Below are 20108 nucleotides of genomic sequence, written 5' to 3' on the forward strand. Positions count from 1 at the left end.
AACTGTTGGAGGTTGAATGAAGAGTAGTGCATCAACATTCTGACTGAGTTATAAGAAAGAAAGTATAGAAACAAAGGAGCTGTTGGAGGTTGAATGAAGAGTAGTGCCTCAACATTCTGACTGAGTTATAAGAAAGAAAGTATAGAAACAAAGGAACTGTTGGAGGTTGAATGAAGAGTAGTGCCGCAACATTCTGACTGAGTTATAAGAAAGAAAGTATAGAAACAAAGGAACTGTTGGAGGTTGAATGAAGAGTAGTGCATCAACATTCTGACTGAGTTATAAGAAAGAAAGTATAGAAACAAAGGAGCTGTTGGAGGTTGAATGAAGAGTAGCGCCGCAACATTCTGACTGAGTTATAAGAAAGAAAGTCTAGGAACAAAGGAGCTGTTGGAGGTTGAATGAATAGTAGTGCATCAACATTCTGACTGAGTTATAAGAAAGAAAGTATAGAAACAAAGGAGCTGTTGGAGTTTGAATGAAGAGTATTGCATCAACATTCTGACTGAGTTATAAGAAAGAATAAAGAAAGTATAGAAACAAAGGAACTGCTGGAGTTTGAATGAAGAGTATTGCATCAACATTCTGACTGAGTTATAAGAAAGAAAGTCTAGAAACAAAGGAGCTGTTGGAGTTTGAATGGAGAGTAGTGCCGCAACATTCTGACTGAGTTATAAGAAAGAAAGTATAGAAACAAAGGAGCTGTTAGAGGTTGTCTGAATGAAGAGTAGTGCATCAACTCAACATTCTGACTGAGTTATAAGAAAGAAAGTCTAGAAACAAAGGAGCCTGCAGCTTATTATCTCCTCGTCTGGTATTTCACTCTCATTCACTCATATTGAGTCATCATCCCTTCAGCTTATTATCTCCTCGTCTGGTATTTCACTCTCATTCACTCATATTGAGTCATCATCCCTGCAGCTTATTATCTCCTCGTTTGGTATTTCACTCTCATTCACTCATATTGAGTCATCATCCCTTCAGCTTATTATCTCCTCGTCTGGTATTTCACTCTCAATCACTCATATTGAGTCATCATCCCTGCAGCTTATTATCTCCTCGTCTGGTATTTCACTCTCATTCACTCATACTGAATCATCTGCTGGAGCTAGTCCTTGGTGTGTCTGACACAAGATGGCTGACAAGATTGACCGCTTGTCCTTGGTGTGTCTGACGCAGGACGGTTGACAAGATTGACCGCTAGTCCTTGGTGTGTCTGACGCAAGACAGCTGACAAGATTGACTGCTAGTCCTTGGTGTGTCTGATGCAAGATGGCTGACAAGATTGATGGCTAGTCCTTGGTGTGTCCTTTGCATGATGGCTGACAAGACTGACTGCTTGTCCTTTGTGTGTCTGATGAATGACGGCTGACAAAATTGACCACTTGTCCTTGGTGTGTCTATGCATGATGGCTTACAAGATTGACCGCAAGTCCTTGGTGTTTCCAAACTACAAGTTTCCAAAAAGCACTGTGCATGGAAGGAAAGCAAGAAGATTAGTTTTTGAGACCAACGAGTGAAAATAATCTTTGAGCTTCTCAAGCTCAAGTTTCCTGCTGTTGGGATGGGGGTACCTCACTGTACTGTAACTATTGAGTTTCCTGCTGTTGGGATGGGGGTACCTCACTGTACTGTAACTATTGAGTTTCCTGCTGTTGGGATGGGGGTACCTCACTGTACTGTAACTATTGAGTTTCCTGCTGTTGGGATGGGGGTACCTCACTGTACTGTAGTTATTGAGTTTCCTGCTGTTGGGATGGGGGTACCTCACTGTACTGTAATTATTGAGTTTCCTGCTGTTCGGATGGGGGTACCTCACTGTACTGTAACTATTGAGTTTCCTGCTGTTGGGATGGGGGTACCTCACTGTACTGTAATTATTGAGTTTCCTGCTGTTGGGATGGGGGTACCTCACTGTACTGTAATTATTGAGTTTCCTGCTGTTGGGATGGGGGTACCTCACTGTACTGTAATTTTTGAGTTTCCTGCTGTTGGGATGGGGGTACCTCACTGTACTGTAACTATTGAGTTTCCTGCTGTTGGGATGGGGGTACCTCACTGTACTGTAATTATTGAGTTTCCTGCTGTTGGGATGGGGGTACCTCACTGTACTGTAATTATTGAGTTTCCTGCTGTTGGGATGGGGGTACCTCACTGTACTGTAATTTTTGAGTTTCCTGCTGTTGGGATGGGGGTACCTCACTGTACTGTAACTATTGAGTTTCCTGCTGTTGGGATGGGGGTACCTCACTGTACTGTAATTATTGAGTTTCCTGCTGTTGGGATGGGGGTACCTCACTGTAATGTAACTCGTTGTTTGTACCACGAACTGACCTAACTCGTTCACTGTTTAAAAAACGTGTTCGGAGAAAATCACGATTGAAGTTGCACTACTTTTCAAACTGCTCTTTTGGAATCTGCTTACCAACTTTATTGTATTATCATGACTAAAACAAAGCTGACTACTTTATTCATACAGAACTATCAATGTGTTTTCACCCCTAAAACTTTTTTTAATTTGTAATTATGTAATTAATTCCTAAACATTGTTGCCTGCAGCGCGCTGTGTACAAACCAATGCATAATGGAGACCTATCGAGATCGGTCACTTTGTGAAAATACTACGTTCCCCAGTTAGGTCACTTCGTGGTATGAAAATTTTCAAGTGCGCCATAATCGCGCTTACTGTAGCGCAAAGTTTAACCATTATTAAAGCGACGTATCTAGATAGGTCACTTTATGAAAAGACAAAATGACAAATCTAGCGATGCGTCGTTCTTACTAATTAGTGTAATTACCAAACTATTACATATAGGCACTGAAATTTGCTGATAATGTTTACAGCATTGAGTTTGTCAATAATTCTCAGGCATACAATTGAAAGGGCAAGGGCAGCAAGGCATTTTCTTCTTAGTAAAGGCACCCTATGAGGAAATTGTAAATTTTTACTGGAGCATTTGAAGAACGGAGGCTATCGCAATTATTGCCTCCGTGTAAACTAAAACAGGCCTGCCACTGGCACCTGCCACCTTGCTTGCACAAGCTTGCAACTCCAGCTTACTGACAACACACGCCTAATCGAACACACACATAACAACCAGAACACTCTCCTCATCTGCTCGCGACTGGACTTTCTCCTTTATTAATTGTAATTTGTTGTGCTCCCTGAATGTGGAACAACCATCCACTCCCCACTATGTAACAGAAATTGCAACTCTGCCATAATTTTCAAAAAGTCGATCCCTTCAAACTTTCGGCAAATCATCAAAATCATTCAGAGCGTAGGCCTAATTGCGATATAAACCTATGGTCAGTCACACCCACTTGGCACTATCACCATCACATTCACATAGTGCGTCAATAAGCTCGTTTTCCTATTCTTTTTGTTTCACTCCAGAATTACTTCTCTTCGTTAAAAAATTACTGCAGTGCGAAATCTTCTTGACTAGTAAAATATTATTATTATTTGAGACTCGAAAACCGAGCTTTCACTGGAAAAATTGAAGTTTTCTTACCTCTCTCCTCTTGTCTATCGAGCAGACGACTTTAGGTTAAAATTTCACAGTCTGTTATAGAGCCCTCTAAATAGAGGGCGCTATATCAATATTGCCATCAAAAATCGTATAGCGTCGTAGGCGGCGCTATACGAACTTTGATCGCGTTATATAATTGCAATAGAGGGCGCTATATCGATATTGCGGGATTGCAATCAAAGATCGTGCAGCGTCGTAGGCGGCGCTAGACGATATTTACGATTCAAAGATGCTATGTCAGATTTTTGGCCCCAAACATTGAAAAATAGATTTTTTTTTTGTAAATGGTATTTCAAAGAGTATCACCCGCTCTAACGAAAAAAGGTTTAACTTTTATTTTTAATGGTCAGGAACCATGACAACAATTTAAAACGTTTCTTATAAAACAAATAATAATTGGTCACGTGATATATTATTGTCGGGAACCCGACATAAACTAATTTTGAGCACTTTATTTCACTGCCACTAATAATTGGCGGACTTTTTCGATCAATGGCTCAAATGAAAGCTTGTTACTTTCTCGACCCCCATCAAAATACTTATTGAATTTTAAATCAATTTTTTTGGGTCAAATCGGCCAAGTTTCATAAAAAATAATATGTACAGATTGGCATTACAACAATATACAGATATTAAAAAAAAAAAATTAAAAAGATTTTAAAATGGAAATTATACTGAAAATTATGAGAACAACAGTTAAAATGAAACAACAGAAACAAAGCGACAGTCGGCAAAGGCCACATAAAAATCTAATAAATAGCCTGGCGGAATAAATGGGTTTTGAGCAATGTTTTGAAGGTACCAGTATTGTTGGCGATCCTGATTGCATGTGGGAGAGCATTTCAAAATTTAGGAGCAACACACTCAAAAGCGCGATCTCACATACAGAGTGGGCAACTGAGAATGGAAGTGTCATTAAAACTACCAAGACAATATTTAGACAAAGACTTGTCAGTTAAAAGATTACACAAATATGAAGGCGCTTGCCCATTATGAGGTTCATAAACAATCAACAAATTAATCATAAATCTGACAGGCAGCCAATGTAATTGAAGCTAGTTGATGAGACTATCTGATATTACAATTGTCCAAACGACTCGATCTAAAGGCATGAATTAGTTTTTCGGTGCAGTTGCACAGAGGCAGATTTTTTTCTGAGATATTGTGTAAAAAATTAAAACATAACAATATAGCGCCCTCATCGATTTTGCGATAACAGTTAGCCAATGCTTCCTTTATTAAAAGCTATAGTTATTGAACAGAAACTGTTTTCTGTCCTTTCCCAATCTACCCTACTCTCATCTATTCTTAACATTTTCCATGTTGTATCCGAACCTTATGACTGGTCAGTCATCATTATTCAGGACCAGTGCTTTAGTTGCCATTATTTAGCATGCATCGCGCATTCATGTAGTTCTGTTCATCATTTGGTGTTTCCCCTATAACTATAATCTTATTTGCAATAAACATGTATTGTTCGCTTCTTTGTGAAATGGCCGAAGAAATAATAATAAATAAATAATAAAAGGTTAAAGGTTTATTTATTTACCAAAGTATCAACAAATAAAATACATTATCACTCAAGAGCGATCAGTTTAAAGATTACAATACAGAAAAGAATTAATCAAGATGAAACAAATATGATACCGCAGAGGGATCCATTAGAAGCAGAGCTTGTAGGCAAAGACATGCATTTGCATTGAGACACATTACACTTTATAGCAAGGCTTGGTTTTTGAGATTGCACGTCATGCCAAACAACAGTTGACGGTCACGGATGTACGATTGGCCAATATATAGCAACATACTATACTCAAATAATATTCCGAAAGATGTGCTTAACTCCGTGTTGAGTCAATGTCATTCAGTCAATGTGTTGAATTAATGTCCATTTTGTAAACAAAACTACGTTACAATTCGGGAATCAAACAGCATATTCCATGTAATAGTAACAAAATAAACTTTTTACAAACAAGGCCCAAGTTGTTACGGCTTTCTGATCGTTTTACAGAGGTGACTCGTTCCAGCTGCCATTTTGAATCATACACATCGGACTAGATCATTATTATATCAGTGATGCATGCATCATAATGTGCAACATCCGGAAAAGTTAAGTCACTCGAAAGAAAAAAAAAGATCAGTGTGTAGTTTGATGCATTGGGATAATTTCTTAATTTCTGTTCCGGAAACGTATCGGCAAAGACTGACCGGGGATCAATTAAGCAGAGTGTCTTAACTAGTTGCCTTGAACCGATTGCAGGGAGAATCTTGTGCAATCGCTGAGCGATTTTGATTTTGAGCTATCACCAGGAAGGAAACACTCATATAGAAAGTGGGTAGTTAGAAGCTGTACTTTGACTCTGTATAACTGAGTCGTTCAGGACGACGTCATGACTATTTTCATGCTTGGATCTTGAAAACATTTCGTCTTGTTGTGACATGTCTAAAGAATATTGCGAAGAAGCTACAGGTCCGTTGTCGAGGACCTGAGGTAATGGATTTAAAACCTCAGCAGGGAACTCAAGGAGATCAACAGGAAAACACTTTTTCTCCAGGCAAGAAATGATCAACGTTGCTTATGGTTTCTCAAAGATCTCACTTGATAGCAGGCTGTTAAGTTTGAGTAACGTTATTTTTGTTGTGGAGTATTTGAGCAAACCTGTAATATGTCTACAGCGGCTGCAGGATACAGGACGGAGAGGGCTATCAGCATACAGGAAGAGTTTAAGGTAAAACGCCACCAGGAATTACAAATAAAGTGTTACCCTTTTAAAAAGAGGTTCGCATTGATTCGTGTGTGTTTGATTGTTGAGAGTTGGGTTGTTTGTTTGATTGTTTGTCAGCGTTTGTTTGTTTAATTGGGGTGAAACATTGATAGATACTTGACTAAGCGCGGTATAATAGCGAAAACTAATTTGACTAAATTGTCTTTGCAAGTTAGAACCGTTGTTTTAAGTGAGTTTAACAATTTGCGCTGTTTAAGTATCCATGAACAGTCATTTGACTAACATAACTGGTGGCTATCTAAACAATTTGTCAGTAGTCAATATTCAATTTGAGCACCTGATACATGGTTAATTTGTAAATGCCTTTTTTCCGGTGCATTGCATGCCAGTCATCAGAAACATAATCAAAACTCCTCTGTCAAGCAAAGGTTTTACAAAAACTTCCCGGTTGACATTTTACTCGGATGACGTCACAGCTTCAACAATAAAGTACCTTTTATCTTTCTTCAAATCACTTAATTCATGAAACGTTGAATTTAACGCCCAGAAAAAAAGGAGAAAACAATTAGTAAGGAAAACTGAAAGAAGTACAATATTATTGACTTTTTATTTAGGTCATTGATAAGTTATAATGTGCTTAAAATTAATGTGAATAGATTGTTGTGGTTCGAATAGGATCAACCTAATGATCGTTAAGTTACAATTGAGCCGCATGATTGGCTCACGGTAGCTCTCTGCAATATTCAAAACCATTTCACTTTTCTGTGTCCGTTCTTTGTAGGCTTTGACTGTTTATGACAAGATTAAAGAGACTTTCAAGAAAGTGGATTGCATTCGTTTTATTCCGCATCGACAGAAATCCCCAGCCTAGTAAGTTTCTTGGAATGCTGAATGACTTAAGTTGCTGCATGTTGGTTACTTCTGAATCACATCCGGCCCCTGTCATCACAAAACCTCAGCAGTTTTAGGTCACCGAAAGGAGGCACGTCTTGGAACATTGACCCGTCTTAAAAACAGAGGTTGAAACCGAATGGAAATAAGAAATATTTCTTACATAGGTATATTGATGGGGGAAAGTTTAACTGTCCATTCTGATCCACACTGCATTGATTAAAATGGTCTTTGTTTTAAACTTTTAAAATAATGTCTATTCCGACTTGTTTCCAATAACCAATTCAAATCATCAGCTACGTTGTGTGATTTTCAAATCTGTGTTACATTCTAATGGGCTTATTTATCTATTCCGAGTATAAAATGACTGAATAAAAAAACAAAATGATGTTGTTGTAGTTGTCAGTGCGGTCTATTGAGAGATCACCACATACCAGAGTGTGTGGATGGCGGTCCAGACGAGGTATGGGACCCTGATGACGGTAACTACACCAGGCACTCCCCAACCGATGCCTTCGGGGAACTAGAGTTCCAGGGAGTATGGACATCGACCAGAGCAAAGGTAAACATTAAAATAATAAACAAGCATTGCTCAGATAACTGGAGTTGTCTATATCCTTCATGATCTTTCAAAGCGGATTAATATTAGACAATATTTTTTTTTTTGTGGTTTTGTTTAGTGCTCCATTGTTCGTTATTCCTTTTCTTTAGATTGTAAGAACGATGATTGTCCTCATCTCAACCCGTGTTTTATTCAACTATTTATCTCTGCCAAAAGTGAATTAAAAGTATTTTATTCAAGAATCAATTTTCAACGTATAAACTTACTTCTGTTAGTCCGTCAAAACTTTGACATGTTTTGGAATTTTTCTTGTGCAACACCACTTTCCACTTTCACACGTCACTATTATTTTGTCTAGAATATAAATAAGCACTTTTATTTGAGCGTTATTATTTGAAACATAACCGTCAGTCTATGGAGGTCTCTTGCAGGGCTTTCTTATTTTGCACATCATTTATTTTTTACAATTGATCAGTATATCCGAGTTGCCCACGATACTCCCGAGTCAGACATCTTACATCTTCTGACTGATATTTGGAATCTACCTCTGCCTAAACTCATTATTGAAGTGACTGGAGGAGCTAAAGACTTCGTCTTACAACCCAAGCTACGACGTGTCTTCCGTAAGGGTATCGTTAAGGTAGCCGAGTCAACAGATGCTTGGATTCTGACTGGGGGAACCAATACAGGTAAAGCTGGAACTTCTGCTCTATAAATAACGTCAATTGTAACGCTCTGATTAGCATCCATATCTGCATTCCTGTTTCATGTTGTTATCAGTGCGGATTCTCAAATCCCTATACTACAAATTTACACATCCTGCAGCAGATTTCATCAAACGCTATAGATTAATCCAATCTCGAGTTAACTTAGGATGGGTTTAACGCGTCCTAAAGTCTTTGGATACGGAGCTTTAGCGTCTCAAAGTCCTAAGACTAATCCTATGCTAGGACGAGTTTGGTGAAATCAACGGCTTCTCAGAATTGTGTCTTGCTCAAGGACACATCTGTATGTAACGACCGGGACCCGAACCCACACTAAGATGACTTACCATCAGAACTTGAATTCGATGCAACCACTTGGCCATGACACCTGTTGTTTTATATTGGTTACTTTCAGGCGTAATGAAACACGTTGGCAAGGCACTTCGAGAGCACACACTACGATCCAAACACAAGATTCATGCGATTGGTGTTGTGTCTTGGGGCATCGTAGTTGGTAACAGCGAGCTTCAAGAAAGGGAAAAGAAACAACATGCTGTGAGTCTGTACTTCATATTAAACCGTCGCATACACCACGATCTGAAACAAACAAACATTCACTTACACTAACAATCTCAATGTTTTTTAAAACACCATTTTCCTTTAAAACTTCAGAGGAGTTTAACTGCAGTTTCAACCCTTGATTAATGTTGTTCCTAAACTTATTTTTGCAGCGTGTACGACATTACCGCATGACAAGCTCGATGGAAAGTAACAGGGCGTGTCTAGATCCAAACCACACCCATTTCATTCTAGTTGATAATGGAACAACGGAAAAGTTTGGTGTAGAGATTGCCTTGCGGTCCCGTCTTGAAAAACTTGTATCCATGCGTAAAATGGACCCCACGGGTAAGTGAGATAATAACGTCTTGGGAACAGCAAACGTTGTGAAATTAACGTCTTGGGAACAGCAAATGTTGTGAAATTAACGTCCTGGGAACAGCAAATGTTGTGAAATTAACGTCCTGGGAACAGCAAACGTTGTGAAATTAACGTCCTGGGAACAGCAAACGTTGTGAAATTAACGTCCTGGGAACAGCAAACATTGTGAAATTAACGTCCTGGGAACAGCAAACGTTGTGAAATTAACGTTTTGGGAACAGCAAATGTGTGAAATTAACGTCTTGGGAACAGCAAACGTTGTGAAATTAACGTCTTGGGGACAGCAAATGTTGAACGGAAAACCTAGGCACTGGTAATGAAACAAGCTTGTGTAAAGAAGTGTTTGGTATTTATTTGACTGTTGATTTCGATGTCATCAAGCGTTTTTTTTTTCCTTTGGAGGTGAGGGGGTGCTGGTTGTGACGTGACGCGTACCAGTTTGTATGTCATCGCCATTTTGGTGTAACAGTAGTACTTTAATCGCAAGGAAGATGGCAACTTTGTTAACGTATATGAAATGATCCCTGTGTTTTATTTTAGCTTCAGCTAGCTACCACATTCCTGCTGTGTGTCTGGTCCTAGAGGGCGGGCTAAACACCATCCGAGTGGTACTAGAAAACATAACTAAAGACCCAGCTATACCTGTAGTGATTGCTGATGGAAGTGGAAGAGGGGCGGATCTTATTGCCTACGCTTACTCCAAGTCAGACAGAGAGGGGTGAGTTAACGGTCAGTGTGGTCAGACAGAGAGGGGTGAGTTAACGGCTTGTGGTTGCAAAATGGATGCAAAAGTTCATATTTTGTTTTGAAACAATTATGCTGTTTTATCTCCACGGTACTCGTCTGGTCAAATTGGAATAATAACACAGCTGCACGTCAATTTTTTTTTCTTTACAGAATTATTCCACCAGAACATGAAAAGCAATTACGGGAAAAGATAGCAGACACATTCCCAAAGGATGCGATTAGATATGACAGTTTGTACGACGACCTTTCTGAAGCTATGAAACAGAAAAACTTGGTAAGAGACTTCGCTTCGAAGAATGGGTGTAATATTAAACACAATAACCACTACTTGTGACTATCCTGATGATTCCTTTGCTCACTATTATTCGTATTATTATTATACCCAGATTACCATATACCGAGTAGAGGAAGAAGTGGACATAGATTACGCAATTCTTAATGCACTAATGAAAGGTAAATATAGAATAAAAACGAGAAAAATCAAACAGATTATTGTGTCCTCTGTTCTTTAGCACACGGCAAAACATTAATAGTTTGGTGATAATGCCACAACTTCTATATGTTACGTTATAGGTGGAAGGTGACGAACTCTAGCCTTGCCACAATAATAAGGATTATAGAAGAAACATGTTTGTTGAAACATAATGGACCCCAAGACAAAATAAAACACAGCATATTTATGGTTATAGATGCCTTCACCAGTGCATCATTACAATCACAAAAAATTATAATGTTTGTTAATGTTGTCTTTCCTTTCCAGCTAGCAACCTCTCCCAGCCAGATCAACTTAAACTATCTCTCATGTGGAACAGAGTCGATCTAGCCAAGGAAAAGATATTCAACCGCAAACTCTTTTTGGATGTAGGCAAAGATTCAAGTTCTCAATATTAATAAGTATCATCATTATTATTACGTTGTTGACGCTTTGTATGTTGGTTTTGTTTGTTTGTTTATTTGTTTTGTTTGTATAATATTATGAAGTTTGCAGTTTGAGGTCTCAGTTTTCGGTTTACTATTAAGAAAACTGTTTAACAATTACTAATGGATTAATAGTAAACACTTGAATACAATACAGTGTGTGTTTGTTTTCCTAGATTGCCAACAGAAAACTGACTGTCGAATAGTAATGTTGCTATTAACTCTAAAATGTTGAAACATATTCAAGAGGTATTTTCAAAGTATTATTTAATTGATTCAATATAGGATAGATCTCTGGAGGAGGCAATGGTGGTGGCACTAGTCCGCAACAGAGTGGAATTTGTGAAGCTGTTGCTGGAGACTGGTTTCAACATGAAGGAATTTGTGACTGATAGGAGACTGGAACACTTGTACAACTCCATCCAGAACATGGTTTGATACCGTCTCGAATTCCGTCTGTCCAACACACCTATTAATGTTTATGTTTATTTAGGGCTATGCTATTCATTTTGAAAGTCTCATAGAAAACTATAGTCCAACCAAAACAAAACCTTTCTCAACATAAAAAAACAAACCAACAAAGTATAATGTGTTATCTTTGACAGTAATAAATGCTTTATCCTAACAGGGCGAGTCAGAGCCCTGCCCTTCACTTGGTGTGCTTTACCAACAAGCTGACGTCATACTCCCCAAGGTAAACATCAGTCTACATTATTTCCCCCCCCCCCCAGCGAGTTTCAATTTTTAAGTAACTTTTGCAAAATAACACTGTAAGAGTTGATTGTCAAATATTTGAGACGCTCCCAATCCCACCTCAAAGTTGCACTTTTGGTATAATATAAACTCTAGAAGCTTCCTTGTAAAATCAAACCTAAGTTTTAAATATCTTGTATCTCGTCGCTGAATTTGCCTATGACTAGGCACCAAGATATACAGTTTACCCCCCCCCATACCCCCTGATAAAGAACATGTTTAAAATGACCCGCCGTTGCTCACGACCCAGAGCTGCGATTCACTCAATATATTCCTAACTTGATTAAAACCCTCATTTCAGAATGACAATGGCTGTCATACATTCATGAAGAAGAATATTGATCAAGTCATTCAGTATCTTCTGGGTAAAGGGTTTACCTTCAGTGACTCGTCTAACAGTGAGGAAGGAAGAGACAGGTGTAGCAATTGTTGCTCATGCTTCAGTTGTCTTAAAACAAAGGAGGTAAGAAATGTAAATTTCTTCATCTTCAAAGGAAAGCGCTGAATTGAACAATGGGTACAAACGATGATTGAAGTTCAAGAATACTGCAGCTATGTTCACGAAACGCTATAGAATTAATCCGGTTTTGTATATAAGTGTTAGTTTTTGTTAAGATTTATTTTTATTCATTGAAAGATGAGTTGACTTACCGGTATTCCAAACTTCAACTTCAGATTGATGAATCAAGTAGCGGTGGATTTGGAGAATCCGACAAGTATCCTTTCAACGATCTGTTTCTCTGGGCCATCCTGACTAAGAAGTTTGCAATCGCAAGGTTGATGTGGCAACGAGGTAGAGGAACCCTGGCAAAGGCACTGGTCGGTGGAAGACTGTGCTACAGGATGGCCAACGTTGCTAAGAAGAAATACAATACTGATGCTGTTGATAGACTAATGGAAGAAACAAAGTATGCTTATAATACTTTATGGTTTTTATCAATAGTTGTAGGGTTATTTTGTTCAAAGGTATAACCCCCTTCTCAAACTTTTGATTCTAATTGGCTGTTTCAATTTGTTTGCAAAACTACAATGACACGTGGTACAAATGAAAGGAACAACCAAAAAACAAACTAACAAACAAACAAAGAGTTCATGGCCTGACGGGTCCATTTAAGCATTGTCTTTTTAGGAGATTATGTTTTATATGTGATAGTCACATAAAACAGGTAAACTGGTTTAAAATAAAAACAGTCAAATGGAACGAAGTGGAAGAGAGAAAGGGCAAAAGACACCAATAAAAAGGGCAAGGGGTGAATGTCAAAGAACGGGGCAAAGGGTTTGGAGGGAACAGGTTTATCTATGGAAGAGATTTAAAACACAAACGACAACAATTATTTGTGAACGAGACAGATTAATGAGGGAAATGTAATTAACAGTTTTCGAATCATTTTCATCCTGAATATTATGTTTAATTGGTTAATATTGTTATTGTTACTTTCGTTTTGGGTGGCGGTATCATCTTCTCATCTTCTCTCCATAATATTGTTTCGTTTTGGTTTCTATCTAAACATGTTGGACTTTTTAATAAAATTTAGTGTTATTCGTTTCCAGGTGGTACAATAACTTAGCCGTGGAGCTACTCAGCCAGTGTTTCCAGGAAGATGCAACTTATACATGCGAGCTTCTTTGTGCCCAGTTGAAGAACTGGAGTGAGCAGACTTGCTTATCATTGGCTGCATCTTACAACCATTCTCGGTTCATAGCTCATCCTAGTATACAGTTCTTACTGAATGACCAATGGTACGGGGCTTTCAGTAAAATATCAACTTTAAAGGTATGTGATGGTATAACAAGCCCTTCGCTTTGTTTGCGGCTTCCCACTTCAAAAATTTCTCTTAGCAAAAACATGTTAAGTGGTAATTCCAGCACCTCTATGAAACTGGGTGAAGGAACCTAAGTGCTCAATTAGAGTAATTTTCCTGCGACTGATGCAAATACGTTAACCAACAAATAATATTTAAAAGCAAGGGTCTTTTATTGTTTTTAATTATAGGTCATAACAAAATGTCGTAAGCTCTGAAAAGTTTGTTTGTGGTACAAAACAAGTCAGTTGGTGGTATGGCGTCGATAATGACTTCTGTCTGTTCTCGTTTGTTATTTCTAAGGAACTTGATGATTTTCTTTTCCCAACGGATAAGTCCAGAGAAGATGCCATGGATTCCTGTTCCCATTCTGTTACTAATAAAAATGGAACCGGGAACATAAACTTTGATCGCTCATTTTCGATGGAAAGTGACACAGGGAAATCTTCAGTAAGTAGTGATGTTAAATTTAATTTTGGGTTAACTTTGACCCCAAAACCCCCTTTAATTGCATGGTGAAGACATTGTTTCCATTGGGTGCTTTTGGCTGTAAACAAGATTCATATTAAAATTATTTCTTACTTTCGTGACAAAAATACACTTTTTTTTTTGTCATTACCTTACTATTCTGAAAAAAATTAAATCAGAAATGATCTCATCAATAACAACATTATTATTTGAGGGTGACATCGTTTTTTATGTTTGCTTTAAACTGGACAGGAAAACATGATACAAAATATAGATGCTCTTCGAAAAATATGTACGTGTTATAATTATTACAAATTGTGTGTAGCGTTGCCTTATTAAGTTATTCAAAAATAAAACATGCTAGAACAACAATCCCTTGAAACGTAATCTGCTTACAATTATATCCATAATAGTTTTAAATATTTTATTCATTATTATGTGCAAGATTCATACAAATTTCAGATGCGCATTAAACTTGTAAAAAATACAGATAATTATTAACAGTTATTTAAGGCAATTTCTAAAATGGAATACACTTTTGTCATTATAGAGCTTGAGACGAAGGACTAGTGTGATTAGTTTGGGATCACTTGGTTCAGGCATCGGGACACTACACAGGAGGTTAGCGTTTGTTACTAGGGAAGCAGAAGATCTCTCAGAAAAATCATTCTTTGAGAAAAGTCGACTTCTCCTGGTTGCACCAATCGTCAAGTTCTGGATCAATACGGTAAATTTCCGGATAATATGTATAATATTAATGTTTGTAGTGTTATGGGTCTTGGGTTTACACTTGAGATCATTCGGCTTTTCTCTCATTCCATGTTTGGTTGTTTCACTTCCATGGTAATTAGGCAAAATACCAAATATTGTGTATGTAATGTAATTGTTTAAGATATTTTATACCAGCGCTCGGATCATGCAAATTTAAATTGTAAGAAAGAATACAATAAGAATTCCCCTGAATTCACACTGTTTTAATTTGACCCGGTCGATTAAAAGGCGACGACGACTGGTATAATGAAGGTAGGGTCGTAGATTGGTTAAAACTCACAACTAATTGTTGACCGTGAAAACTTGTTAGGTGGGACCCCCCCCCCCCCCAATAAACAACAATAAAAAGAGGCCAAATATGTTTTATATTTCATAGATCTTCTACTTCTTGTTCCTGATGATGTTCAGCTTTGTGGTTTTAGTGGATCTACAAGGAGATATCATGATGATAGAATGGGCAGTAACGTGTACAATCTTCACTCTAGCCACAGAAGAATTACGACAGGTAACACTTTGCGCATAGACCTTATCGCAAATACCAATGCGCAAACGCAGACTGTTGAATGAGGTGCATTGTGGGATATATATGGATCAAATTTGGATACCAGCAAGACCACAATGCACCTAATTCCAAGCTTTACGCGCGCGCCCCGGTATTTGCGAAAAGGTCTATTAAACAAACCAACTAATTAGTAACGCCCTCAGCGTTCAAACTTCTGTCATGTTTCAATGTTTGTTTTGTTAAAGGAGAAAGTTAAGTTGAAATTCCGCGACCAATGAGCTCGCTCTCTTTGATCTCTTTCACTTTGAACTTGGAGGGGCAATACTTAATAGTGAAGTTTAAACATTGTTGTTAATCTCTTATGGTTTGACTTTTTCAATGATGATTGTAACAGTTAATGATGATGGGTGAACATGGTCGCACAACTCTCTGGCAGAAAATGAAGATGTGGGCATCTGATAAGTGGAACATTTGGGATCTAATTGGTGTTCTTCTCTACATTCCGGGTTTCGTCTTGCGTCTGTGTTCAGTAGCAGGAATCGTTCCTGCTGAGGAACCCTACGCGAGGATATTATTCAGTTTGGATGTAATGGTGTGGTACATCAGACTGTTGGATGTTTGCAGTGTCAACAACGTCATAGGTCCATACGTCAATATGATCGGAAGGATGGTAAGCTTTCCAACTGTTAATCAAACTCACGAAGGTTTACAAACATTATTGACAATGAAAACTTACTTCGAGTACATCAATATTTTCGATGGTAAAGCAATTTGAGAATAATTTCCATATGAAGTATCGTGGTTTCAGCAGGGACAAAGATATCCAGGGCTCTTTAATACAAACATTTGAATTTGAGAAAAGGTCACGGTCAATAACGACTCTCAGAATGTGTATTCCATTTACTATTAATGTCTGCCTAGACACAATCGCTACGGTTTAGTCAATGATATCTAAAATAAACTTTGAACATTTAGGCTCAATCGGTCATCGGAGTCGGAAGAAAAACACGGAAAAACCCGCCCTTGTTTCCGCACGTTTCGCCGCGTAATTCTCGATATCAAGAGTTGATATTGTTTTAATGTTTTCTCAAAAAGTAAAAGCATTTCATGGAATAATATTTCAAGAGAAGTCTTTCACCATTACCTTCTGAAAACCCTGTAAGTTATTTGTAAATCTGTGAACTTTTAATTTTATTTCTGTTCCGAAGTGTCCAATGGCTTTAAAGCAATCAAACAGTTAACAAACAAAAAAGTATATACGTTCCTTGTCGAAGCTGTCGGCGAAAAAACGCATTGCCCACTAACAATCCACATTCTGAGTATTTGATTCTGACATATTGATCACGATAAAGTTTCGATGTTTTGAATAGTACAATTCATACTTGAGAATTAGAGTAACATCTGAACTCTTGTTCCTTTCTGAGCCAACACTTTAGTTTCTTTCTAATTCTACAGATACGTGACTTAGCTTACTTCATGGTGATCTTGCTTGTATTTGTGGTTAGCTACGGTGTAGCAAGACAAGCTATCATCAGTCCACGATCAAAATGGAAATGGTCTATTCTTGGCGAGATATTCTTTCTCCCATACTGGCAGGTTTATGGTGAACTCTTCCCAGATGATAACTTCCCAAGTGAAGGTAAACCTAAGAGTCTATAATTGTTTAATATTCAACTGCAATAATTATTGCACACGAGCTGCACCCCCTACCGAATCATTACTTTGTATCATTTGATTTGTTATACCAAACTGTTTTATAGCTTAAAAACGCACAATTCAAAGGCAGTGTACTCCTCTATCGCTCACTTGTAAATGTTGCTCATTTTGTTGATGTTTACAGAGAATAAAGTCAACGATCCAAGTTTACTGGGCTACTCCATTGTGACAATGATCATGGTCATCTTCCTCATGATATCAAACGTGCTTCTTCTTAATCTACTGATTGCAAAATTCAAGTAAGTCATCATTACTTTAAATTCTACCAAAACTGGAAGTCTCGTTCTTATTTGAGCTTCTGACACTTTGGCTGTTATATAATTTTACCTATGTATCACATGTGTGCGACAGAAACATCAAACATTCAAAGAATATTTTAGTTTAATGTTCAAAACTTTGTTACCGACAAGTATCAGATAAGAGTTTGTTCACAGGTAATAAAGTGTAGTGTTAATGTGCCAGGAGGAAGGACGTAATGCTGGAAAGGATGAAGGGGGGATTTAATGTTCACAATATTAAGGTTTTGTTTTTGTTTTTAGGGGGTCAGTAAACTTCTGATGCTTCCTTTTTTCTGCTATTTAGGTCAAAGAGTTCTTGGTGAGAATCGACGAGAGCGGAAACCCTTTCTCGTTTCTTTTTTTTTCCCGGGGGGGGGGGGGGTCGTTTGTTGTGTTGTTTTGTTTTGTTTTATTCTTTTCTTAATCACCAGAGTGTGAAAACTAAACATTTCCGGCGTTTGCCATTAAACACGAATCAGAAGGGAATCCCAACATAACATTTCGTAACTTTATGTTTTGCATTTTATTAGCAACACTTTCAATCGAGTTCACGACAATGCGAGTGAGATTTGGAAGTTTGAACGTTATCGTCTTATTATGGAGTACAGCCAGAAGCCTTTCCTCCCACCGCCATTTACCATCGTTATCCATATCATTTTACTTATACGTAAATTGCTCAACTGCTGCAGAGCACACGTGGAAGGTATGTTTAGCAGGTCCAAACACTTTATTCACTGATTATTCACTGTGGAAAAGCATTCCAGATTTTTAGAATTTTATCTGGAATTTCAGAAAGTTTATGTTGAAGTAACTTACTCCTCCATAATACGCTCAACTGCTGCAGAGCACAGGTGGAAGGTATAGATCAGCAAATCAAAACACTGGAGAACTAAATGATCATATTATTGTCCAGCACCTTTACTTTAAAAATAAACAAGATTGCACTTTATATCGTGTACTCTTTTATTTTTTCATTGTTATATAATACTTTCAATCTTTGTTTTGCTTCGAACAAGGCATTCCAGCCTACAAACTTTAGCTTTGAATGGGTCATGCCTCAATTAAGTTTCAGTCCCTGTAAAATCAAACTATTAATTTGGATGTATGTATGGAACTAAATGTTGTTGATTGGTTGATTGATGCTGTATTTATTAATTGACAGCTCCCGTAGGGCTCGGTGAATACCCCATGCAGCGTCTTTATAACTTTGAAGAGGAGTGCACTGAGAATTACTTGAGACAACAGGCCTTAAAGGAGCAGTATTCAGTAAACAACAGAGTACAACGTATTTCAGAAAGGTCAGCCCCATCTCAAATTAACACGTTGCTTCTATTCGCAATATTTTTGTTTAAAAAATGAGTCTGCCGTGACTTCATGAACTTGGCATTTGCTAACACACATGGTTTACAAAACTTAATAACAAAAAGTTGTTTCAAAGATCTATAGTTCCTAATCCAATCTGGACTCGTAAGAACTATTATACCTGAATTCCGTTCATGTTCACTTCATTAATAACATTTTGTCAGATTTTTGTTCCCCGGCAGACGGACGTGTGAACCATTTTGATTTAACAAATTTCTTATCCTAACGTTATTCTGTTTCTTAAAAGTTTTTGTTTCATCTTCAATATGGTCAACGATGATTATGTTTTTCAGAGTGGATTCTTACGGGAATATTCTTGAGGAGCAACACCAGCCCATTATCAATAATAGAGACTTCTTAAAGAAGTTAAGTGAGAGAGTGGATAGTATTGATAAGTCACTGCAGCACATTGTGGAACACTTAAAGACAGGAGGGAGCAGTGACCACAAGATAGAGCATGAACAACATACTTCTTGATTATTGTCTTGAACCATTTCAGCTTATTTACAGATTACCATACGTAAGTAAAAGAGAGATGTGTCTGCCTGTAACAATTGATGTAGATATGAAGTCCCTCATAAACCTGTGGTGTCATGTACCACTGGAGATTATTTTCCCTTTGGGAAATTTATGAAATAGGGCCTAATGTGGGCTGAAGGAGGACGATTTAACAGAGGGCGCTATGTTAAGAAGTATGTGCGCAGTCCGCCAAAAAAGGGGTGGGGGGGGGGGGGAGATGACACACATTATACCTCAGGGAGAATCTATTGCAACACCTGGCTTCATTCACAATTGTACAAAACATCTTTCGCACAACACCTTGTTTAACCCAGATAGTTTTTGTATTCTGGTGTTTGGAAATACAAGTCGCTCATTGCCAGGACCATGCACTTTGGCCACAAATCTTTTAAAACATTGAGAAAGGAAAAGTTAGTTTGCTTTTACTCACCATCAGTCTCAATTGTAACTGGCATGCTGTAAACTGAAATCAACAAGAAAAGAGAAACATAAATCGAGCTGGCAATTACATTAGCTGTATCCAAGGTGGATTAAAAATCTAATTTGAATCAATTAAGTTGACAGAAACATTGAATAATGCATGTCTGCACTTATCCTTTGGTGGAAATACAAAGCTGGAGATTTGTGTAAAGTGTAATGGAAGTAAAAGAACCCAGAACATTTTTATCAAAAGATGTTTCTGAAATGTTTCCGAAATGCTGGCTGTACTTTGCGCTCCCCCATTGTTGAATTTGATTATTCATATTTATTTTTATGTATTTCTGCTTTACCCCTGGGAAAAATCTCAGAAAAACACTGTTTTTCAGAGGTGCCCAGCAACTACAAACACATTAAAATTTTAAAATTGTTTTAATATAGAAATATATTTATAATAACATATTGATTAATATTTAAAATAGAAAAACAGCAAAATTTGA

General features: G+C 37.7%; 1 protein-coding gene across 1 annotated transcript; it reads left to right on the forward strand.

The window, feature by feature from the left end:
• The first annotated feature begins 6199 nt into the window (after nt 1-6199).
• Nucleotides 6200-20014, forward strand: LOC117302641 (transient receptor potential cation channel subfamily M member 1-like). The gene is made up of 24 exons (XM_033786624.1): nt 6200-6262; nt 7041-7129; nt 7550-7712; nt 8188-8401; nt 8832-8971; nt 9148-9322; nt 9902-10073; nt 10253-10376; nt 10489-10555; nt 10863-10963; nt 11306-11452; nt 11649-11714; nt 12075-12236; nt 12449-12681; nt 13325-13547; nt 13879-14025; nt 14594-14770; nt 15191-15319; nt 15711-15986; nt 16772-16955; nt 17166-17271; nt 17841-18013; nt 18473-18608; nt 18966-20014. The coding sequence occupies exons 1-24, from the start codon at nt 6200-6202 to the stop codon at nt 19147-19149; spliced, it is 3651 nt and encodes a 1216-aa protein (XP_033642515.1). The 3' UTR covers nt 19150-20014.
• Nucleotides 20015-20108: the final 94 nt, after the last annotated feature.

The sequence above is a fragment of the Asterias rubens genome, chromosome 18 (genome assembly GCF_902459465.1).
Source record: "Asterias rubens chromosome 18, eAstRub1.3, whole genome shotgun sequence".
Lineage (NCBI taxonomy): Eukaryota > Metazoa > Echinodermata > Asteroidea > Forcipulatida > Asteriidae > Asterias > Asterias rubens.

What these genes read in the sequence shown, in the direction of transcription:
- LOC117302641 (XM_033786624.1), top strand. Translation starts at nt 6,200, where the DNA reads ATGTCTACAGCGGCTGCAGGATACAGGACGGAGAGGGCTATCAGCATA. An exon ending in GGGAAAAGAAACAACATGCT is followed by an intron (nt 8,972 to 9,147) that starts GTGAGTCTGTAC and finishes TTATTTTTGCAG; the next exon opens with CGTGTACGACATTACCGCAT. An exon ending in CCACAGAAGAATTACGACAG is followed by an intron (nt 15,320 to 15,710) that starts GTAACACTTTGC and finishes TGATTGTAACAG; the next exon opens with TTAATGATGATGGGTGAACA.